Here is a 25,421-nt window from a genome sequence, read left to right as displayed (position 1 = left end):
TTTCCTTTATCCTACAAAGCAGCTATGGTTAATTAAAGAGACAGATTTGATTTGCTGTGCGGGATTTAGTTTAGGTTAGTGACCCCTTCTAAAAACATAAATTGAAATTGACACTCCAATCTCAAGGCATTAATGTCTCAAGTGTATGTGGAGATTGTGTTCTGTGAATGTCTCCACTTGCTCAGAACACATTGCAGCCCCTATATTCCATATTAGGTATCATATCCCTGTGTTTTATTGTGATTCCAAAGTACTAAAGGGGGGAGGCTCAATCAATCACAGCACTCAGAGGTATTAAACTGATATTCTATGTTCTGAATAATTCCAGATTGTTGACATTGTCAGGTCAGGCTCCCTTTAGAGCTATGCTCATGGCTTAGAAGGGGTTAAGTGGGTGTCCCCTTAAGCCCGTCTCCCATTCTGTTATCCTTTTGCAGATCTGCCAAACACAAACTCTCAGAATATTGGAGAGAGAGAGAGAGAGCAGGGACTGAGAATTCTTGTGAGAGGGGAGTCTAAATCCTCTCATCTTTCAAACAACCAAATAAGAAGAATCTCAGAAGAATTAATATTCTACAAGAAGAGATCCTCAGATAGGAAGAAGAACACATATTATTCTAAGGAAAGTCTCCTGTCAGGATCACCATGAGCTGCTATAAGCCTTGGGCATGTTTTATGTCACTTAGAAACAGGAGGATTTAATGTATTGTATTTCATTTGAGTGCAGCAAAGTATCTTGTGATCTACTTCTTCAGCATGGCAGGTAAGTACCTTTTATACCAGTGGTGATCAAAAGGTAGGTCCCCAGCTGTTAGAGAACTACAAGTCCCTTTGATGCTTTATAGTGCTAGGATGAGAACGCATCATGGGTCTTGAGGTTCTATGCCAGCTGCTGAGCTACCCTTGAACTCATCATTTTAAGCCCAAATTTGATGGAAAGGGGGGTAGAATTTTGAATTACAAATTGCTGCGGACAATATATTCACCATTGACTCACTCAGCTCATGAATTCATCAGATACAAAACATTTCATTGGGTTTACCTGAGCAAGTGCCCTCATGTGAGTTAAAGTGAGAGCTTATATTATCAAACAATCTAGACAGTGTTTTCATAACAAAACCTGTTTCTTATAGGGACACTTTATTAAAAGGATTCTAATGCATGCACCTGTTTAACATTGCACTCACATGTTTTAGAGTAATAATATAAATTCTTGTTTATATATATATATTTTTTTTTTATGAATATCAATTGGATTTATGTAGTTAAAATATAAGCTGAACATTTTCAGCTGTCAAGCATATACAGTATACCAAAAAATCTGTATATATATATATATAAATATATATATACATTTAAATTTGTAAAAAAAAATACTAAAATATTTTTTTTCTATTAATTGTAAACTTGCACATGTTTATGCCTAGATATTCAGTGTATTTCTTTAGGATGTCCACCAAATGGATTTTTTAAGGTTTTTTTTTTTTATTTTTTTTTACATAAAAAGATGATATTTTATATAATAACATGGGATCATAAATATTCATAATATGAAATCACGAATGACATTTATTTTTATTCGTTAACTATAAAACTTAATTGAGTTTCAAAAAAATAAAAAAAAACACAAAAACTACTAAATATTAAAATAAAATCTTTAAAAGAAAAAGAGACACAACATTTTAAATATTAATATTTTTCCAAGTATATACACAAATAATATATATATATTTTAAAAAATTATCCTTCAGCAGATAATGAGCTAACCCAAATTTTCATGAAATTCAACATAAGTACTTGAATTGTATACAGGGTACATTATACGAAAAGGTCCCACCCTTTGCACATGCCCATATGTATATATTGTCTTTTATAATGACATATTGCAGTGTGTATGTCAGAGTTGTGATGGTAACTTAACAGTTAAATATGAAATCGCAGAATGTTAGAGTAACTGTTGAGAATGAAGGCAGCTTCAAGGATCAGAGGTTTGTGGGACTAACCTAACTATTGTTTTTAAGGAAGGAACATCATTATTAAGAAAATGCAATAGGCGTAGATGCTATCAGACATTTAGAAAGCCCAGTTCCTGTATGCCTACAGCTATGACTGTTACGTTAGCATGATGGGGAATTCTGTGTCAATACACACAGAATGCAGTACGTGTTCTTACCCTGACCTACTTAAAAATAAAATAAACTTTAAATTCAGCCCACATACAGCAAAGTCTGCCGTACTTTAACAATTTGATCAAATCTAGATTTCTGCTGATATTTTTAAATTAAAAAGATTTTACAGAAAGTCATGTTATTCCTTAAACCACAAAAACAAATTGCTGCAATTACTGTTATAAATGTTCCCAGTTGTGAAAGGTTTGTAATGTTCTATAGACTTAATTTTAGCATGAGTCTCAATAATATATTTCCCTTCACATTCAAATGATGGAGAGATTTGTTTTATTTGTGAAATATAGTGAAAATGAAAGATTACAATTTTGGCAGCTGACATAAAATTTGTGTAGGTTTTTTAAACTGTCTTGGACGTCCAGAGGCAAAAAGTGATTTATAACATTCAGGCTGAAATAGCCAATCTCGCAGAATTCTCTGACTCACCTAGTCAAAGCTTGGCTGGTCTAGCCTGAATATTGCAAATTAGTTTTCAGTGCATTTCTATTTAATTAATACAACCCATTGTCTTGACAAATGTTTCAGGTACACAGTTCGAAGTGATACATTTGACTTGGCTTTACACTTTAGCAAGGCACATTGATCCATTGGAGAGGCCAACGTTACGACCCTGTCTATTCAAACCTTCATGCTGCTGTCTAAGCCACGTGTTGTCATTATCAGGATTCTCAGTCGTGCTAGGCTTTACAGTGTCAGTGTTATTTAAGAATTATATATACTTAAGAGTCCAGGTTTTTTGGTCGAATACCAAGAAAATAAATTATGTTAATTATGATAATTCCAATATGGCGTTATCTTACAGTCAGTTTCAATGTTCACAACAAGTTGCATTGATCCTATTGCTTGCTCTCCCTGGTACACAGTTTGAATATTGTCATGTTAAAGGGATACTCTTCTCACCAGAACCAATACAGCTTAATGTAGTTGTTCTGGTGTCTATAGCCAGTCCCTGCAGGCATTTTAATGTAAACACTGCCTTATCAGAGAAAATTGCTGCCTGAAAATGTACATTGCTGCCTAGTAAGACCACTAGGTGCAGTAACTACTTCCTAGTTCTCTTCATGGAGGCGGTGACCGTTCCTATAAGGAGATGCTGACTGGCGCAGTCGCACAATGGCCTCCCATTGCTTTCCCATGGAAAAGCATTGATTGGCTGATATCATCAAGTTTTATGATCTAAACCAGGAATAGGCAACCTCCGGCACTCCAGATGTTTTGGACTACACCTCCCATGATGCTTTGTCAGCATTATGGGTGTAAGAGCATTATGGGGGATGTAGTTCATAACATCTGGAGTGCTGAAGGTTGTCTATCCCTGATCTAAGCCATGGAGGTGAAGTACATTGTGGGGAAAAAAGGCGAGTTTAAGCACCTGTTACTGCGATTTAAAGGGGGTTGGGGACCATAGGTAGGTAGGTAGTTTAACATTATAGTATCAGGTTCCTAACACTATAGTGTTCTGTTAAGTAACTGCTCCTCTGGGTCATATGAATGGGTCCTAGAATCAGCCCCTGGGAAGTAGCATGGTACATCACATAATGGTTGATTGCTCTGTACTGACCATATCATATATACCTTTTTGGCACTTGTTACTTCGTGAGCTTGTCTCATTGGTTACTTGGAGTGCTCCATGTATCCTTATTTGCTAACTCCCCAATATCTTTCAGTGTGAACTAGTGATGTCCCGAACGGTTCGCTGGCGAATAGTTCCCAGCGAACATAGCTTGTTCGCGTTCACCACGGACGGCTAACATATGCGATGTTCGGTCCGCCCCTATTCATCATTATTGAGTAAACTTTGACCCTGTACCTCACAGTCAGCAGACACATTCCAGCCAATCAGCAGCAGACCCTCCCTCCCAGACCCTCCCACCTCCTAGACAGCATACAATTTAGATTAATTCTGAAGCTGCATTTTTTATTTTTTTTATTTTTTTTTATTATTTTTCTGTTTTTTTTTTAGACAGAAGTGTGTTATATTTGAGTGCCGGGTTCGCGGCTTGAGGTGGCGGAAGCTTTTGTCGGGTGGTCGGATCTGTCCCGGTGGTGCTTCACGTCCGGTGCAGGATTGTGGTGGCTTAAGGTGGAGGCGAGTGCTTGATGTGGGGCAGGCTCTGCATTTCTGTTTGTGCCTCCGGTCCCATCTTTGACGCCTTTTGCGTTGGTGGATTTTAATGGGGACTGCTTCGCTTAGCTGTGGTGGAGCTTGTTGGGGCTGTGGTGGAGCTTGTTGGGGCTTCCTGCTTGTTATTTGCTTCCAAAATTGATTAAAGAGTCTGTCCAGCTTAGACTCAATATCCTGCCATGCTTTGCTGGTACCAGGAGGACACGTGGCTGGGAGAGTCGCAGATGAGTATGTCAGCCTGGGCGGCTGTGCTCTGTGCGTCCATTAGCTCCAGACAGCCTCTCAGGGGTGGACCGGGATAACCCCCACCGGTCCGAGGGGGGAGGAGGGGGTAACGGAGCTCCTGCCGGGAAGTAGCTGCTCCTGGGCATCCCAGGATCGGGAGATCGTCCGCCTCTCCCGCCCGGTGAGCACCAGGCCACTCTTGCCACGCGGAGGTAAGTAAGACTCTGTCGAGTTGCTGACCGCTATTAAGCATGTCGGGTCGGTCAGGTAGGAGCAACATTGCTGGGTCATCCCCCTTCTGGGGGGAAATTTGCTTGTTGATAGCTGCTTAAAGTGAGATATTGAGGGAGCTCACACGAAGTGCGTCTTTCCTCCATGACCGCTAGGCCCCGCCCCCCGGAAGCTGCATTCTTAGTGAGAGGAGGGACAGTGTAGCTGCTGCTGATTTAATAGGGAAATCGATAGCTAGGCTAGTGTGTTCAGTGTCCACTACAGTCCTGAAGGACTCATCTGATCTCTGCTGTAAGGACAGCACCCCAAAAAGCCCTTTTTAGGGCTAGAACATCAGTCTGCTTTTTTTTTTTCCTGTGTAATCTAATTGCAGTTGCCTGCCTGCCATCGTGTGTGTCAGGCTCACAGCGTATACTGTGCCACAATAGCTTGCATTTAAAAAAAAAAACCTAGAAATTTGACTGTGAAATAATAGCAGTCAGTTTCCTTCACACGTGTGCGTTTCAGGGCCTGCCAGGGCACAGTGTCACGCCAGTGCAACTCATATCTGGTGTAACAGTAGTTTACATTAAAAAAAAAAATACAGGGGGCTTGTTGTCACCTTTCGGGGATCCTTGGTGTTGTACGTGGCTGGGTGGAGGAAGAGACCTTCAATGACATCAGTGAGGACAGGGAATGGGACATGGCTAGCTTGGTATCCAACCTTGTGCAAATGGGGAGTTTGCGGTTGTGCAAATGGACAGTTTGCGGTTGTTTGCGGTGCATTAAACGGGGAGTTTGGTCTGTCACTGTGAAGCGGGCGTAACCCTTACACTACCTGATCGATACAACATCATACCTGATGTTTTAAAGCACGTTATTCCAAACAATTTAGGAATGTTAGGTGATTAATGCCCTTTATGGATTAAAACCAGACTCTGCATCAACTATGTAATTTTCCATGGGAGTTTTGCCATAGATCCCCCTCCGGCATGCCACAGTCCAGGTGTTAGTCCCCTTGAAACAACTTTTCCATCACTATTGTGGCCAAAAAGAGTCCCTGTGGGTTTTAAAATTTGCCTGCCTATTGAAGTCTATGGCGGTTCGCCCGGTTCGCCCGTTCGCGAACATTTGCGGAAGTTCGCGTTCGCCATTCGCGAACAGAAATTTTTATGTTCGCGACATCACTAGTGTGAACTGAAAGTGGCACTGTCACACTCCACTAAAAAATGAGTATTTCATAAAGATAGAATCTATACTCAGATCCTCAAAATACTAAACCTAATCAAGAGATATACTAAGAAAAGGATGGATAACTTTATTTCTCTTTATTTCCTTCGCTTGACATTCTTGACTCTGGGTGAAGCTACAGTGTCAGTCATGACATATGTCACTAGTAACGGCTGCAGGGAAATGTCTCTGTCTACAGAGAGATAGACTTCCTATGAAATGCTCATTTTGACTGTGTTGGAATTACAATGAAATTCCAGCCTAGCCAAGACTCAGGGCGGAATCTAAGAGTCAATCCCAACAGCTATGGCCAGTGAAGGCTACTGGGAAGTAGCTGTGTCTATGTCTCCATTGATCTCAATACTGTACTCTCGCGTATGAGTGAGAATACAGAAGTGATGTCGGCTCCTGACACTGAAAAGCCAGGAGCTAAAGAGGATTTGCCAGAATAAGATGGCTGTGTGCACGATGGACAGGTTCAGGTAGGTAATTCTAACCTTTACCTGGTCACTGACCACCAGGCCCCAAGCAGCGTTGTCACTGTCGGGGGTCTTTGCAAATTCTGGTGTGTGTGGTTTGTGTTTAACCTCTAAAAGTGGCTTTGATTCATAGTTACATCTTAAGTGTGTCCACTCACTTTTGGTGCTAAGATATAACTATTAATGCTTGACTCATTTGACAGAGATCAGTTTCCGAGCATTGAAAAAGGAGTGCTTACAAATAGTTGCTGAACAATGGAAGTATATTTGAATAAATTCAACTTCTGCTAACCCAAGTAGTGGGGCAAGAGCCATGTTCAGGTACATTATCTGGTTGTCCTGTGCATGTGCATAGTGATATGCTGAGCACCTTTAAAGCTGAAAGGGGATGCAATTCATTTATATACAGTTATTTATATAGTGCCAACATATTAGCACTGCAGCACTGTACACTAGAGAAAAAAGAAAACAAAGAAAGAATTCTGACAAAACACATTTGACATATGGGGACAGTAGATGAAGAATGCCCTGCCCAAGGAGCTTACAATCTATTAGATATTATTATATTATAATAAATTAGCCGGAAAATCTCCACAATTTTCTGGATTCACATATAAGATAGTTGTAATCACCCACAAAAGATGGACATTTCCAGATAAAGGAGGTTATTTATCAAAGTTTTCTGTTGGAAAAAGTGATGCAAATACAAGAAAGTGGAATTTTCCTGCTGGTTCTACTGGATTCTATGGTGGAACTTCTGCTGCTCTGCTCAGATGAGAAACTGACAGCCAAATGGATTGGCCCCAGCATCTGGGCTATTGGTAGAGACATTTGTTCGACAAGCAATGATGCTTACAGGATATTGATCCACAACGATAAGTAATAGGCTGAAGTAGCCAGTGTCATGACCCTTTCTAAATCTTCGTACAACTGCCTAGGTCACTTGTCGACCTTATTAATATTCTTGACCATGCATTGTGTTTCATTTAGGAAGTACAGACATTAACCGGGTATCAGTGCTCATAATTATATATTATGACATTAAATGAAACTTGGGAACAATAATAGATTGGCAACAGTATGAAATGCCGGTCTTCCTTTGCAAAAGATAGTATGGTGGTTTTGTGTATAAAGAGGGCTTTGGTTTACGTAACCCAAATATAACTTTGTATAAATCTAGTTCTGTATAAATCAGTGGTAAGACCAAACCTTAGAATATACAGTGAATTATGGGCACCAGTTTTGAAGAAGGATATTGCAGAACTAGACAAATGTGCAGAGGAGACCTACAAATTAATGACCTGTTCATTAGTAGGAATATAGAACTCACAAGAGAATATCCATTGAAACTGGAAAAAAGGCATTTTCACTTACAGCAGAGCAAATGGTTCTTTACAGTAAGTGGAATGATTTTCCTGAAGAAGTTGTCTTATCAGATTCTATAGCTATATATATTTTTAAAATGCCTTAATGTTTTTTTTAATGCAGAATATTTAAAGATTGAATTAATTGTAACAGGTTGTTGATCCAAGGAGAAATCTGATTGCCATTATGGAGTCAAGAAGGATATGTTTTTAACTTTTGTGGCACACTTGGCCATTGCTTTTAATTGGGATTGTATTTTCTTTTGGATCAACAGCATAAACAGATGGGTTTTAAAGGTTGTACGTGATAGACTCGAGTCTTTGTTTTAACCGTGATTACTATCAGGGATGTACACTTTAGTCTGAGTGGCCCGATCCAAATGGGACAAAACCATCTGGCTGCATACTGGGCCGACCTACCCCCAATCCATTAGCCACCCATCTTAAAATTAAGTCCCTACCCACCCCTCCTCACCCTAATAATAGTGGAAATAAAACCCAGAATTCTTGACACACTAATTAAAAAGGCCTGATTTAAAAAAAAAAAAACTATGGAAAAATAAAACCATGCTACTATAAAAAAAATAATCCAATCTTGCCCGTTTTATAGGCTTTCTCATGCTATAACAGCTATCGCAAAGCGTGGGAAAAGTTCCCATGCTTCACAATATGACCAAGAGCTCTCTGATTGGTTGGCTAGTAAATCAACCATTTAGAGAGCTCTGGCAGACAAGTCTCGAGAAAGAAGTTAATTGTAAATTGGTTCAGATGCTGATATTAGCAATTTTCCAAACTCTTCCTAAGGTATGTTACAGAATTGATTGGACTGACCGCTTTTGGCTGTAATAAATCTGGAAATTGCCAGTGTGGTCGTTATTTGACCATTTTAACTGTATTTTGTCCAAATGGTGTCTAGTGAATAATCCTTTATGCAACTTTATATATATATAGTTAAGGCTGTGGAGAATACAGCCCAGGTGCAGGAACGTATAACCAAAAACAACTTACCACGAAATACAGGTTGAAGTGGCACTATCACTGTCTGGAGAATATGTATAATTTGCAAAGACCCCCAGCAGTGACAATCTCCACCGGGGAACCAGTGGCTGGGGGGGGGGGGGGAGGTGAAGGTTCTGAAGCTGTCCTTTTTTTCGGGCGCCACCATATTTTTCCGTGCGTCCTCTTCTGCTCTTGGAGTTTCCATGTCAGGAGCCAGCGGCACTGCTGTACATGCTCTAGAGTACAGCATTAAATAATTGGAGGATCCAGTGAGCCCGTGGGATCTTCCATAGACAGAGACAATTTCCTAGAGCCCCCATGGTGATGACTGAGGGATTGACACTCCTTGATGCCCAGTCTCAAGAAGAGTCAGGCGTAGGAAAAATACATAATATGTGCAGTCCCTAATTTGTGCAAAGCCTGTATGTACTATGTGCAATCCCTACTTTGTCTTTTGTTAGAAATAGATTTAAAAAAGAGGAAAAGAATGTCATATTACAAACACAAAAATGACTGTTACGCATCTTGGACATATCTTACGTTGGACTGGGCATAGAAACTGAACAATTCATGTTTTCACATCTATCCCAGAGTTCCCAGCTTTGCATGCAAATGAGCACAGACAGTCATCGCATTTCAAACGTCATGCTGCATTTTTGCAGACTCCCTTAGCAATGGACACACTTTTAAACATAGCTTTAAAAAAAAAAAAAAAAAAAAAAAAAGAAAAACAGACCATGAGCTATAATCCATAGCCCATGCTCTGTTTTTTTGTTGTTGTTTTGTTTTCTTAACCCCTTCAGGACGGAGTCAATAGTGCACGTTCTGATCAAAACAAAACGTAAACAAAAACTGGAATTTGCGCTATATGTCTGTTCACCCGTAGTTCCCCTCTTTCAAATTATATGCACCCACACTTATTATATATCATTTTGTTCAGGAGAAACAGGGCTTTAATCTATCATTAACTATTCATATATGGAACATCATTTATTATGAATAAAAGTAAAAAAAATGTGAGAAAATAAGATTTTTTTTTAAATTTGCATTTCCGTCTGACATTTTAACTGTGAATGTCATAATACTGTTAGGTTTTACTGCAAAAAAATGCACATATTTGTAATCAGCGATGTCTCACGAGTACAGCAGTACCCCCCATTAACAGGTTTTATGTTGTTTTGGAAAGTTACAGGGTCAAATATAGAACATTACATTTTCAAATTGAAATTTGCCAGATTGGTAATGTTACCTTTGAGACGGTGTGGTAGCCCAGGAATGAGAATTACCCCCATAATGGCATACCATTTGAAAAAGTAGACAAGCCAAGGTATTGAAAGTGGGGTATGTTTAGTCTTTTTTAGTAGCCACTTAGTCACAAACACTGGCCAAAGTTAGCGTTCATATTTGTTTTTGTGTGAAAAAAGCAAAAAACGAATATTTGGCCAGTGTTTGTGACTAAGTGGCTACTAAGAAAGACTGGACATACCCCACTTGCAATACCTCGGGTTGTCTACTTTTGCAAATGGTATGCCATCATGGGGGTAATTCTCATTCCTGGGCTACCATACGCTCTCAAAGGCAACATAACCAATCTGGCAAATTTCAATGTGAAAAAAATGAAATGCAAGCCTTATATGTGACTCTCTAACTTTCCAAAACACCATAAAACCTGTATATGGGGGGTACTGTTATTCTCGGGAGACTTCACTAAACACAAATATTAGTGTTTTAAAACAGTAAAACATATTACAACAATAATATAGTCCATAAAAGTGCCGTTCGTTTGTAAAAAATGCAAAAAACTTCACTTTTACTTAAAATATCATCGTTGTAATACAATTTACCAGTTTGAAACACGAATATTTGAGTTCAGCGAAGTCTCCCGAGTAAAACAGTACCCCCTATGTACAGGTTTTATGGTGTCTTGGAGAGTTACAGGGTCAAATATAGTGCTTGCAAATTAAATTCTCTGCACTTTCTCCCTGTGTTGTCAGGCATGTCAATCAAATTTTAATTAATCAAATCACATAATTACGTTAAAAGATTATTTAAATATACACGTAGAATTTTAATATATATGCATTTATAGGTATTTAAATTCTACGTGTATACTAATGTAATCTTTTATGTAATTATATGTATTTATCTATATATATATATTTGCGGTTATTTGTATTTTATATATATATAGAATGTCATTCTAAGTGTATTTTGTTACCGATATATATATATTAATAACAAAATACAGTTAGAATGAAATTACATATGCATATATAATTTATATTAAATTTTGTTTCAATATTTTATTTATTTATTTTATTATTTTATTTATTTATTATTTTAATTATACGTATTTATATATAATATATATATGTACATCTATTATATATATAATATATATACATATTATATATATGTAACGTCATTCTAAGTGTATTTTAATATTAATATATATACTTATATTAATATTAAAATACACTTTGTATGACGTTACATATATATAATATGTATATATATTATATATATAATATATATACATATTATATATATATAAAAATATATTAAATTTATTTTTACACTTGTCTTTTATTTTTTTTTATACTTCCCACCAGCAGGGGGACTGTCTGATATTTCAAACAGTCCCCCTGCTGGCATATCCACAGCCAGCTATAGGGGGCCATGTGATCGCTCTTTGAGAGCGATCACATGGCCCCCGGGGGCCTGATTTGCCGTGGGAGGGCTGCCTGGGCTGTGAGGCAGTCCTCCCGAAGCGGATCGCGGCGGAGGTAAGTATAACTTACCTCCTGGGGCTGCAAGCCGTTACGGCGTGCTATGCCGTCATAACGGCGTTAAAGCCCACTTAACCCGTGACGGCATAGCACGCCATAACGGCGTTAAGGGGTTAAAAAGCTGTGTTTAAAAGGGTGTCCATTGCTAAGGGAGTCTGCAAGAATGCAGCATGAAGTTTGAAATGCGATGACTGTCTGTGCTCAGTGACTAGAAACCAGTGCAAGAAATATGTACCAGTAGAAACAATCTAGACATCTATGGAGGCCAGCTGTGATCTCCCCAACCTCACAGGGGGAGTTACGTATATACTCGAGTATAAGCCGACCCGAATATAAGCCGAGGCCCCTAATTTTACCCCAAAAAACTGGGAAAACTTATTGACTCGAGTATAAGACTAGGGTGGGAAATACTGGTAAATTTCTAAATAAAATTAGATCCTAAAAAAATTATATTAATTGAATATTTATTTACAGTGTGTGTATATAATGAATGCAGTGTGTGTGTATGAGTGCAGTGTGTGTGTATGAATGCAGTGTGTGTGTATGAGTGCAGTGTGTGTGTGAATGCAGTGTGTGTGTGTGAATGCAGTGTGTGTATGAGTGCAGTGTGTGTATGAGTGCAGTGTGTGTATGAGTGCAGTGTGTGTATGAATGCAGTGTGTGTGTATGAATGCAGTGTGTGTGTGAGTGCAGTGTGTGTATGAGTGCAGTGTGTGTATATGAATGCAGTGTGTGTATATGAATGCAGTGTGTGTATATGAATGAAGTGTGAGTGTGTGTGATGCAGTGTGTGTTTGTGTATGTGTTGGTGGGGGTGGGCATTTTGATTATTGTTATTTTATCAATTATTATTTTAATCATTTTTTGTTATATTATTATTTATTTTATTAATTATTATTTTAATTGTTTTTGTTATATTGTTATTTTTGAAAATTATTATTATTTTTAATAGTTTATTATTATGTATTTATATTTTCCATCCCCCCTCCCTGCTTGATACATGGCAGGGAGGGGGGCTCTCCTTCCCTGGCTGAGAGTTTACTTACCTCTCCTGCAGCTCCTGTCAGCTCCCTCCTCCGCGCCGGTCCGTGCAGCCCCCCTGTCAGCTCACAGTGTAAGTCTCGCGAGAGCCACACTATGACCCCGCGGCTCTCGTGAGACTTACACTGGGAGCTGACAGAGGTGCTGAACGGACCGGCACGGAGAAGAAGGAAGCTGACAGGAGCTGCAGGAGAGGTAAGTAAATGCTCTGCAGCCCCCACAGCCCCCTGTCTGTATTATGGCAATGTAAATTGCCATAATACAGACAATTGACTCGAGTATAAGCCGAGTTGGGGTTTTTCAGCATAAAAAATGTGCTGAAAAACTCGGCTTATACTCGAGTATATACGGTAAGTCTATAGAAGTAAGAATGGGTACCAGCCTCACTATCTCTATTTCCTGGGAGGTATTGTTACCTGTTGGAAATACAGCAAGGTGGGGAGAGTTGCAGACGCCCTTCCTCCATGTCAGTGCTGGTGCCAGGAATTTTGACGCATTTTTTCCTCCCCACCAAAAAGTGTTTTCACCCATGTGTCTCTTTAACTCCTTACTTCGTATTTCTTACGCCCCTTTAGCCTCTTTTGTGTTTCTTATCCCCTTTTGTGTATCCTATCCCCCTTTTATGTCTTACACCCCCCTCCTTAAGTGTATCTTATCCCAACGTTTCACCCTTTGTCTGTATTTCACTACCTTTAATGTATCTTATCCACACTTGTGTGTCTCTTACAACCCCTCCTTGTGTGTCCCCTACTCCTCACCATTGTGTGTCTCTTACAACCCCTCCTTGTGTGTCCCGTACTTCTCACCATTGTGTGTCTCTTACAGCCCCTCCCTGTGTGTCCCCTACTCCTCACCATTGTGTGTCTCTTACAACCCCTCCCTGTGTGTCCCCTACTCCTCACCATTGTGTGTCTCTTACAACCCCTCCTTGTGTGTCCCGTACTTCTCACCATTGTGTGTCTCTTACAGCCCCTCCCTGTGTGTCCCCTACTCCTCACCATTGTGTGTCTCTTACAACCCCTCTCTGTGTCCCCTACTCCTCACCATTGTGTGTCTCTTACAACCCCTCCTTGTGTGTCCCATACTTCTCACCATTGTGTGTCTCTTACAACCCCTCCCTGTGTGTCCCCTACTCCTCACCATTGTGTGTCTCTTACAACCCCTCTTTGTGTGTCCCATACTCCTCACCATTGTGTGTCTCTTACAACCCCTCTTTGTGTGTCCCATACTCCTCACCATTGTGTGTCTCTTACAACCCCTCCTTGTGTGTCCCGTACTCCTCACCAATGTGTGTCTCTTACAGCCCCTCCCTGTGTGTCCCGTACTTCTCACCATTGTGTGTCTCTTACAACCCCTCCTTGTGTGTCCCGTACTTCTCACCATTGTGTGTCTCTTACAACCCCTCCTTGTGTGTCCCGTACTTCTCACCATTGTGTGTCTCTTACAACCCCTCTTTGTGTGTCCCATACTCCTCACCATTGTGTGTCTCTTACAACCCCTCCTTGTGTGTCTCGTACTCCTCACCAATGTGTGTCTCTTACAGCCCCTCCCTGTGTGTCCCGTACTTCTCACCATTGTGTGTCTCTTACAACCCCTCCTTGTGTGTCCCGTACTCCTCACCATTGTGTGTCTCTTACAGCCCCTCCCTGTGTGTCCCGTACTCCTCACCATTGTGTGTCTCTTACAACCCCTCCTTGTGTGTCCCGTACTCCTCACCATTGTGTGTCTCTTACAACCCCTCCTTGTGTGTCCCGTACTTCTCACCATTGTGTGTCTCTTACAGCCCCTCCCTGTGTGTCCCCTACTCCTCACCATTGTGTGTCTCTTACAACCCCTCCTTGTGTGTCCCCTACTCCTCACCATTGTGTGTCTCTTACAACCCCTCCTTGTGTGTCCCGTACTTCTCACCATTGTGTGTCTCTTACAACCCCTCCCTGTGTGTCCCGTACTCCTCACCATTGTGTGTCTCTTACAACCCCTCCTTGTGTGTCCCGTACTCCTCACCATTGTGTGTCTCTTACAGCCCCTCCCTGTGTGTCCCGTACTCCTCACCATTGTGTGTCTCTTACAACCCCTCCTTGTGTGTCCCGTACTCCTCACCATTGTGTGTCTCTTACAACCCCTCCTTGTGTGTCCCGTACTTCTCACCATTGTGTGTCTCTTACAGCCCCTCCCTGTGTGTCCCCTACTCCTCACCATTGTGTGTCTCTTACAACCCCTCCTTGTGTGTCCCCTACTCCTCACCATTGTGTGTCTCTTACAACCCCTCCTTGTGTGTCCCGTACTTCTCACCATTGTGTGTCTCTTACAACCCCTCCATGTGTGTCCCGTACTCCTCACCATTGTGTGTCTCTTACAACCCCTCCTTGTGTGTCCCGTACTCCTCACCATTGTGTGTCTCTTACAACCCCTCCTTGTGTGTCCCGTACTTCTCACCATTGTGTGTCTCTTACAACCCCTCCTTGTGTGTCCCGTACTTCTCACCATTGTGTGTCTCTTACAACCCCTCCCTGTGTGTCCCGTACTCCTCACCATTGTGTGTCTCTTACAACCCCTCCTTGTGTGTCCCGTACTCCTCACCATTGTGTGTCTCTTACAACCCCTCCTTGTGTGTCCCGTACTTCTCACCATTGTGTGTCTCTTACAGCCCCTCCCTGTGTGTCCCCTACTCCTCACCATTGTGTGTCTCTTACAACCCCTCCTTGTGTGTCCCCTACTCCTCACCATTGTGTGTCTCTTACAACCCCTCCTTGTGTGTCCCGTACTTCTCACCATTGTGTGTCTCTTACAACCCCTCCCTGTGTGTCCCGTACTACTCACCATTGTGTGTCTATTACAACCCCTCCTTGTGTGTCCCCTACTCCTCACCATCGTGTGTCTCCTTCAACCCCCTCTTGTGTGTCCCCTACTCCTCACCATTGTGTGTCTCTTACAACCCCTCCTTGTGTGTCCCGTACTTCTCACCATTGTGTGTCTCTTACAGCCCCTCCCTGTGTGTCCCCTACTCCTCACCATTGTGTGTCTCTTACAACCCCTCCTTGTGTGTCCCCTACTCCTCACCATTGTGTGTCTCTTACAACCCCTCCTTGTGTGTCCCGTACTCCTCACCATTGTGTGTCTCTTACAACCCCTCCCTGTGTGTCCCCTACTCCTCACCATTGTGTGTCTCTTACAACCCCTCCTTGTGTGTCTCCTACTCCTCACCATTGTGTGTCTCTTACAACCCCTCCTTGTGTGTCCCGTACTTCTCACCATTGTGTGTCTCTTACAACCCCTCCTTTAGTGTCCTGTACTCCTCACCGCTGTGTGTCTCTTTCTCCCCCCACCAGCCCCTTTGTGTATCTTTTACCCCTTTCAATGCCAGCTTACCCCCTGTTGTAGTGTGGCCTCATGGACCATGGTAGTAGTAGTAGTAAATTAAGTAACAGGCAGTAGGATTGGCGCTGTGCATCCCCTCCTGTCGTTCACCTGGACATTGCACCCTCCATGCCGGTGTTATGATAATGCAAGTTCTGATCAATGTCAAAAAAGGGAAATATGGAATATTCACATTCAGTGACAGTAACTGGCTATCCTACAAGGCACTTACTATCATCCTTTATGCTCCACCTGAGAATGTAGATGCTGCTCTTACAGAATGAATGATAGTGATAATGAATGGATATTTTAAAGAATCCTAGAATTGGTTGAACAATCTGGTAAATGTTATAGAGTGAATGTGGAGGTATTGAATTAAGTGTAGATGCTTTCCCAGTTTCATTTCTTTCCTGGTTAGTTACGATATTAGTACCTGGTGCTGAATGGGTGATATTATTGGTGTGGGTGTGATAGATATACGGTGGGTGATTTATGGGTGCTGTGCAGTTTATTTGTACAGATACTGATTAAGCTGATATTGTGTTTCAGTATATTCAGCTCAAACTACTAGCTTTTTTATTTGCTTTTGCTAAAGCATTTGGTATGATGTGAAGTCTCATCCGATTAACTTTTTATTCCATCAGTATGTCCTAAACCGTTTATACTTCATTTCAGGACCTGTCATACAAATAACAATTAGTTGTCATTTAGAATAGCATTTGTTTTATCTGTATATTGTGATAGTAGAATCACTAGCAAAAGTGTAGAAAATATTGCTTTACCTGTTAACCATCCAATCTCAGTAAAAGGTAATTTTACTCAGCTCTTCTCCCACAGCGGTCTAGTCTAATCGTAGCTGGCCCGTCTGACCTCCTCCATGGTTGAGATAATCAATCTTTATGCTCTCCCATAGAAAAGCCTTGGGAGGCTATTGCGCATGCACGACAAAACTGCACCACTCAGTATCTCATCGTAGAGATGTATCAAATTAATGCAGAGAATGTAGAGATGCTGAACATCAGTTGTACAGCACTGACCCAGTAACCACCTCTAGTAACCATCTCAATGGCTGCCACTGGAGGTGTCCGTCGGCAGCAATGTAAACACTTCCTTTTCTCTGAAAAGGCAGTGTGTACATGAAAATGCCTGCGGTGACACCAAATCCTTACATTTAGCTGTAGTTGTTGTTCTGGTGACTGTTGTGTCAGTTTAATAGCTCCCTTTGCAATGCAATATAATTTATCTTTATAATTAATAATATACTAATTTAAAAAAGGTTACTCCAAGAACCATTGAATGATTTGAAGTGGTCATGGTGTTTGGAACCTATACGTGCTGTAATGAGACATTGCACATACAGAGTTTAACCCCTTTGCTGCTGAAGCTATAACTCCACCTCTGACAGAGTCACTATGGCATCATTAGCAGACCCGGACCAAGAGTTTTCTATAACTCTGTGCATATTGGACGTCTGTGATCAGCACACCCAACATGCTGGCGACAGACTACTTTTGGCAGTATTCCCCCCTTCTATACCCACCCATTGTACAGCACTACGGAATTTGCTGGCGCTATATTGATAATAAAATAATAATATACCTAGAAAGCCCTTCCTTTAGCCGGCCCACCCTGATATCTATTGTCCTCCAAGGAGAGTCATATCACTGTAGAAGGATTGTGCTGCTGGGAGAACTTGCTGCTGGAATGTAATAATTGTATCTCCTTTTTTTTTCATTTTAAAGTGGGTGGAGGACCAGAATAGGGAGGGTAACTCTGACCTTAAACACTTTTATTAAAATACTGTTTTTGGCTTGGACTAATCCTTTAACTATAGGGTCATTAGGTCCCCCGCACCCTCGTGACCCCCCTCCCGCTGGGCTGAAGGGGTTAAAACCCCTTTAGTCACTTACCTTTCTCCAGCGCCAGGCTCCCTTGGCGCTGGGAAACTCTCATCCCCTTGCCGACGTCAACGCCGAATGCGCATGCGCGCGCATTCAAACCGCCCATAGGAAAGCATTACTCAATGCTTTCCTATGGACGTCCAGCATCTTCTCAGTTGAGGGACCTGTGACCCAGATCACTTCATTGAGCTGAAGTCGTCTGGGTGCCTATAGTGGTCCTTTAAGTAACAACAAACCAAGAAATGTAATCTTGACAGTGTCCCAAAATATACATCGTGTTAAAATCACAAAAACACACGCTGGGTGATCAAAATGACTCTGGCATAATTGGTGCATTTAAGGCATAGTCCTTAGAAAGATTGTAGAAACGTAGAGATAAGTAGTTCTATACAATTTACAATCACCATGATTTATGTTCCTTTAAATCTTCCCGGTATACATTGATACGTTGACTCAGTTAGGACAAAGCATCATACTTAATCATTGAACAAACTTCTGAAATTGTTAATATTTATTAATAATTATACATATTGATACCGGAGAAACTGACGGAAGCCAAGCACAGAGAGATGGACACAGGTTTCTTCAGGAAGGAAGAGATTCTTTATTGGATCACTGATCGGGACTCAGAGGGACTAATGTCACCAAAATACAGCAAGTTCTGAGCCCCGGACAATAGTGCAGGCTCCTTATATAGGCATATAACTCCTCCCATATTAAGCTCCACCCGCACATTCTCTTGACCAATCAATACAAATAAGAATTAACTTCCTGCTTGACCGCATGGCTTGTCCAACACAATGGAGGAGGGGAATACTACATCCTGTATTCTTGCACATGCTCCGTACACTACTGATCGTATCTTGCCTCGTGCAACCAACTGATCGATACGTCAGCATATGCACGTACACATGCCACGTGGTAATCTCGGCCTACTAAATTTATTTTTACCGAGATTCCACCACATTCCCCGCTTTGATGCCTCTTGATATTTCACAATTACTTGAGGCATCACTTAACCTTAGTTTGCATACACCGCAAGTTACCTTGAACCAGACCAGACTTATCTTATGATGTGAATCTTCAACACTCATCTTCCTGCATTGGTTCTCCCTGATCTAGAGCCTTATATTTATAAATTGCCATTATCTGTGCAGCAGCCTTCCTCTCTGCTATATTTTCTATCAGGCTTTGCACAGACCTAACTACTAAGGGTATAAGACACGGCAGGAGTAGACACAACATTAAAATCAGTAGGACTCCACCTACCACTGCCTTAAGCCCTCCAAACCACTCATACCAGCTACCAAACCAACTACTTGGATTGTACCCTTTCCATACCTGAGTAGGCACATGCGCTAGTTTAACCATATGGCTAGTAAGCTCAGCTATTGCTTGCCCTTCGTCATCTATTTGAAGACAGCAATTGCTCAGGTTAAACTTCCCACATACACCTCCCTCTACTGCCAATAGGTAATCCAAGGCTAATCTATTTTGGTATACTGCTGTCCTCATCCTGGTATTATGCTTCGCTAGAAGATTGAGCGCTTGTGATGTCTCGTTAGTAATGATCTCAACCACCGCCTGTAATCTTATAATACGGTTGAGCATATAAATTGGGGTTCTATAACCAAAGGTACCGTCCTCTGCCCACGTGGCTGGCCCATAGTAATCTATAATACGCTGGGGAGGCCATTCATTATCTTCCCAGGCGCCTATCTCTATGGGTCCCCTTTTCTTCCTATGATTCACATCATACACTTTAACACCTAAAGTCTCACCTGTTTCAATAGGTAACAAGAAGAAGGATGGTTTGAGCATACCCAACACACATGCCCCTTCCCAGTCCTGTGGCAACTCCGAATAGGCTTTCTTACCACAGATCCAGTACAAATTTGCTGGGGCTCTCCAGGTAGATGTGATGGATAGGTCAAACCACACATCCTTTAAATTGGCATATCTAGCAAACGGGTTAGATGGTTCTGAGACATTTGAAGCCGACCACCAAGTTGTATTCTTTGTATCATCATCATAAGCTTTTTGCCCTAGACAAGTTAATTCTCCTACAGAAGTATTATACATCATTCCTTTCCTTGCTATGCAAACATAACCTATGATGGAGGTCTTTAATCTCCACTCAGATTTACCTCTAACACTCATATGATAATCGGCTTGTGTAGATATTAATTGGTCAACTGCCTCAGAACCGGACATTACCTCCTTTGCTTCCCAAGGCCATTGGTCTCCCATGTTAGTACCTCCACACACATAGCAGTTGGTAACATTAAGACTACCGGCAATACTTTCGGCTAAATCAATAAACAGGTTTTTAGCATTATGGGGGATCTTATTATCTATGCTCATCTCTTCATAAAAGGAATGGTATACTTGATGAGTCTGGGAGGATACCGTATCAGTCTCTATCCCTATAAACAATACTGTCCCAGGGTCTAAACCCGTCCCATATATTTGAAACCCAAATAAATTACCATATTTATCTAAGAACTTGTCGGGGTTATTTATAAGTATATGGATGGGATTGCATTCCATAGACTTACAATATGGGCTGGTAGGCAACTTAGTCACAATCATGTCCTTGTCTACTGTCTGTCCCCACACAAGACCAATATGGGCAAAAGTTATAATCTCTATTTGGGCATCTAGGACTCACATATTTATTTTTACTACTGGGACAAATATATTTATCGTTAGACCCATACGTCCTCTCCCATCTAAGATCCCCACATACATTCCACGGCTTTCTACCACTTAATATCGCCTTACACGCATCAAATAGCAGAACACCCGAAGAATGTACGGATTCTAATACCGTCTTATTAATTAGGGTCCCCTGAGGATCTCCATTCCTGAGAGTCAACCAAATTGTACGAGGTTGATACTCTGGACTGAAGCACTTAGGTTCTCCTACTCCTAAATGGCACACACTATATTCTATATTTAGGTATCTACATCTTGATACATCTCCTTTACACTCGTATTGTGAATGCCAAATTAGGGTTTGGGAAATATGGTTACCTGTTCTTGTAGTCTTAATGCACACCTCACAGCTAGGAGTGTCGGTACCTCTACCTTCCTGAATATAAAAATACACATAAATAAACATTATCATAAACACATCTTTCGTCGTCATCCTCAGTCTTCATCCGTGCGAAGGCACCTCAGCTTCCAGGATGTAAGGGCTGCAGGGAATGGAGTTCTGCTCGTCTTCACAGGGGTCCCTTCGAGACTTTTCCTGGCTTATACACTATACGTCGGTGAGCGGACAGGCTTTATTATGGCCTTCTCACTCACTTACCAAATCTCTGAAACAATAAAATTTGTAATCCACAAAGTTCCTCGTCACTCCGACTGAGTCGTGCGTTTTAACCGGATCTTGCAGGGATTCTCTGGATCTGCTGTAACTTGCCAAGAATCGACTGCTGCTGGTTTAACCCTGGAGTGATGTATCCACGGAGTCACTTCGGCTACTTTTATCGCTGTAGGGGTAGACAAAAGAACAACATAAGGACCTCTCCACTTGGGCATTAACGGTACATTATTCCACTCTTTAATCCACACTTGGTCTCCTGGGTGGTAACTATGAACTGGGGGATAAATATTCACAGGTAATCTATCTTGTACCCATTTCTGTACCTCCTCCATAGTCTTACCCAACTCTACAACCTGCTGCCGGGTAATTCCTTCTCCCAACTGACTCAAATCCCCCCTTAAGTTACCAAGTACGGGAGGTGGTCGCCCATACATGATTTCAAAAGGAGAGAGGCCCATCCTTCTGGTAGGTGTACTGCGGATTCGCAATAGAGCTATGGGTAAGAGAACGTTCCACTTAAGTTGGGTTTCCTGACACATTTTAGCCAACTGATTCTTAATAGTTCTATTCATTCTCTCTACCTTACCAGAACTCTGGGGTCTATAACGCTGTATGAAGCCTCCACTTTATACCAAGCATATGAGTCAGTTGTTGTAGGCACTGATGAACAAAAGCTGGACCATTGTCCGATCCTATAGAGCAGGGTAGTCCATATCGGGGTATTATTTCTCGTAGCAGGAATCTCACAACTTCTCCTGCTTTCTCTGTATGAGTAGGACATGCTTCTACCCAGCCTGAATAGGTACACACAACTACCAGCAGGTAGCGATGTCCACCCGATTTAGGCATCACTGTATAGTCAATTTGTAAATCGGACATGGGGAGTCCCCCCATAAACTGGACTCCTGGTGGCTTTACTGGTCCTTGCCTTGCATTATTTTTAGCACACATTACACATCTTCGTACAATGGCCTGAGTCAAGTTGGACAATCTTGGTATGTAGAAATGTTTTCTGAGAGATTCTTCTGTGCTGTCTCTCCCAGAATGTGTCCCGTTGTGACAGTTTTGGACAATTACTATAGCTATATGCCCCACATACTCCTGTCTTCCCGATTCAGCGGCACGCTTAGCTGCACTATCTGCCATCCGATTTCCTTTGGTTACATCACCATCTCCTCTCAGATGCGCTCGACAATGTATAATACCGACTTCTCTCGGCTCCCACACTGCTTCCAATAGTTGTAGGATTTCAGCTGCATACTTGATTTCTTTGCCTTCTGAATTCAATAGTCCTCTTTCTTTATACAAAGCTCCGTGGGCATGAGTGGTTAAAAACGCATACTTGGAGTCCGTGTAGATGTTCACTCTTAAACCTTCAGCCAATTGTAACGCTCGTGTCAGTGCTATCAATTCTGCCTTTTGTGCTGATGTTCCTTTTGCCAGTGGCCGAGCTTCTATCACCTTGTCTATTGTTGTTACTGCATATCCTGCATAGCGGATCCCTTCTTTTACATAACTACTGCCGTCGGTGTAATATTGAACATCGGGGTTCTGGATGGGAAAATCACGAAGATCGGGTCTACTTGAAAATACTTCATCCATTACTTCCAAACAATCATGTTGACTTTCAGTAGGTTGTGGCAAAAGGGTAGCTGGATTTAAGGTGTTTACAGTCTCTAAATGCACTCTTGGGTTTTCACACAACATTGCTTGATACTTGGTCATACGGCTGTTACTAAACCAATGATTTCCTTTGTAATCCAACAACGTCTGTACTGCATGTGGGACTCGTACATAAAGTTCTTGACCCAGAGTGAGTTTATCGGCTTCAGCTACTAGCAGGGCGGCTGCAGCTACGGCTCTTAGACAAGGTGGAAGTCCGCTGGCCACTGCATCCAGTTGCTTAGACATGTAGGCAACAGGTCTTTGCCATGATCCCAAGTACTGTGTCAATACTCCCACAGACATTCTTCTTTGCTCATGTACATACAGGTAGAATGGTCGTGTGTGATCAGGTAGACCTAATGCTGGGGCACTCATCAAAGCCTTCTTCACATCTTCAAATGCCGTTTGCTGTTCTTGAGTCCATAAGAAGGGGTCGTGCTCTGTACCTTTGATAGCTGCATACAGAGGTTTTGCCAGTATCGCGTAGCTGGGAATCCATATCCTACAGAAGCCTGCTGCCCCCAAGAATTCTCGCACTTGTCTTCTATTCTTGGGTATCGGTATTTGGCACACAGCTTCTTTTCTCTCTGGCCCCATAAATCTTTGACCTTCAGAGATATGGAATCCCAGATATTTGACAGTTGGCAAACACAACTGAGCCTTCTTTCTAGACACCTTGTATCCTGCCTTCCAGAGAATGTGTAGTAGATCGTGCGTTGCTTGCTGACATATTTCCTTTGTAACTGCTGCTATCAACACGTCATCTACATATTGTAACAATACACACTCTCCTGGGATGGACTCGAAATCCAGTAGATCTTGACTTAGAGCTGAACCAAATAGGGTAGGTGAATTTTTAAACCCTTGGGGCAGTCTTGTCCAGGTCATTTGGCGTTTTGAGCCCGTTACAGCGTTTTCCCATTGGAAAGCGAAGATACATTGACTTTCTGCGGCAATTCGGAGGCAAAAGAAGGCATCTTTGAGGTCTAGGACTGTAAAGTAAGTAGCCCCGCCCGGAATTAAAGCAAGCAGGTTATATGGATTGGGCACAACTGGATGTATACTAACAACCGCATCATTGACTGCTCTCAAGTCCTGCACAGGTCGATACTCATCTGTACCGGGCTTTTGAACAGGCAGCAATGGGGTGTTCCAGGGGGAAGTACAGAATTTTAGGATACCATACCGTATGAACTTATCCAGATGAGATTGGATGTTCTTCTTAGCCTTCTGCGGGATGTGATATTGTCTTAGGCTCACTGGATAAACCCCAAGTTTTAGTTCGATTTTAATAGGTGGAATATTGCGGGCCAGTCCTGGTGGGTTGTTCTCTGCCCAAACTCCTGGTATGTTGAATAAGGACTCATCACTCCTAGGGTTTTGGCTAGTCAACGCTGTATAAAGTCGCCACTCTTCTTCCTTTGGTACGGATAATGTCATAATACCTGAAGGTCCATTAAACTTTAAGGATGTTGTTCCATTTGGTAGGAACGTAATCTGCGCTTGTAACTTAGATAGCATATCACGTCCCAGCAATTGGACTGGACATTCAGGCATATAAAGGAATTGATGTTTTACTACGTGGCCTCCCAATGTACAGAGTCGACTTTTAAGAACCGGTTTTGCAGCACTTCTTCCAGTTGCTCCTATTACAGTAATAGTTCTTCCAGATGGAGGAGCAACTAGGTCAGTCACCACCGAATGTTCAGCACCAGTGTCGATCATGAACGCACTCCTTTTTCCCCCTATTGATACATCGACCATAGGCTCCGCTCGACCAAGGGGGATGGAGCCCGGTCGGTATCAATAGTCCTCCATGACTGTGTCAGCCAATCCTACAAAGTCCCTACCTTCTCTATCGCGGGACCTTTGCGCTGCTGGATAGTACCTATCTTCCCTTACACTTCCTCTGTTCCCATTACTCCCTCTATTACCATTGCTCCCTCCGGGGCCTCCTCTACCTCTCGCTCTGCCTCTAAAGTTTCCATAACCTGTCCTAGGTCTGTCTCTCTCATACTGTTCTCTTCGCGGACACTCATTTCTCCAATGCCCTTCTTCCCTACAGTATGCGCACTGATTTCTACTCAGAGGTTCCTCATTCCACTTACTATCGCCTCTATCTGGGCCCCGTCTATCTACGCCTGCGATCGCTACCGCTAACATATCTGCCTTTCTACGCATCTTGCGCTCTTCCTCTTTCTTTGTCTCTGTTTCCCTGTTCATATATACTTTATTCGCTACCTCCATTAGTTGGGTGATAGACATACCTGCAAACCCTTCTAACTTTTGTAGCTTGCGCTTAATATCTCCGTAAGCTTGGCTGACAAAGGCGGAGTTCACCATTCGGGAATTATCTGCGTCTTCCGGATTAAAGGGGGTATACAAGCGGTATGCCTCCAATAATCGGTCATAAAAGACACTGGGCGCTTCATCACTTTTCTGAATCACCTCAACTGTCTTCGACATGTTAATAGCTTTCTTCCCTCCGGCTTTCATGCCAGCAATTATAGCGTCTCTAT

The 25,421-nt window shown here is 42.0% G+C and overlaps 1 protein-coding gene across 1 annotated transcript in view; it reads left to right on the top strand.

Annotated features, from left to right (window-relative positions):
• Positions 1 to 287: 287 nt before the first annotated feature.
• The window catches only part of LOC134575400 (protein NDNF-like), a 34,300-nt gene continuing 9,166 nt past the window's right edge, over positions 288 to 25,421 (top strand). The window contains exon 1 of the mRNA XM_063434702.1: positions 288 to 763. Coding sequence (XP_063290772.1) covers positions 757 to 763 — 7 coding nt within the window. The 5' untranslated portion in view covers positions 288 to 756. The remainder of the gene's footprint in view (positions 764 to 25,421) is intronic.

Source organism: Pelobates fuscus, chromosome 10 (assembly GCF_036172605.1).
Source record: "Pelobates fuscus isolate aPelFus1 chromosome 10, aPelFus1.pri, whole genome shotgun sequence".
Classification (NCBI taxonomy): Eukaryota; Metazoa; Chordata; class Amphibia; order Anura; family Pelobatidae; genus Pelobates; species Pelobates fuscus.
The sequence above is the reverse complement of the archived record's forward strand: the minus strand, read 5'-3'. Positions and strand labels throughout refer to the sequence as shown.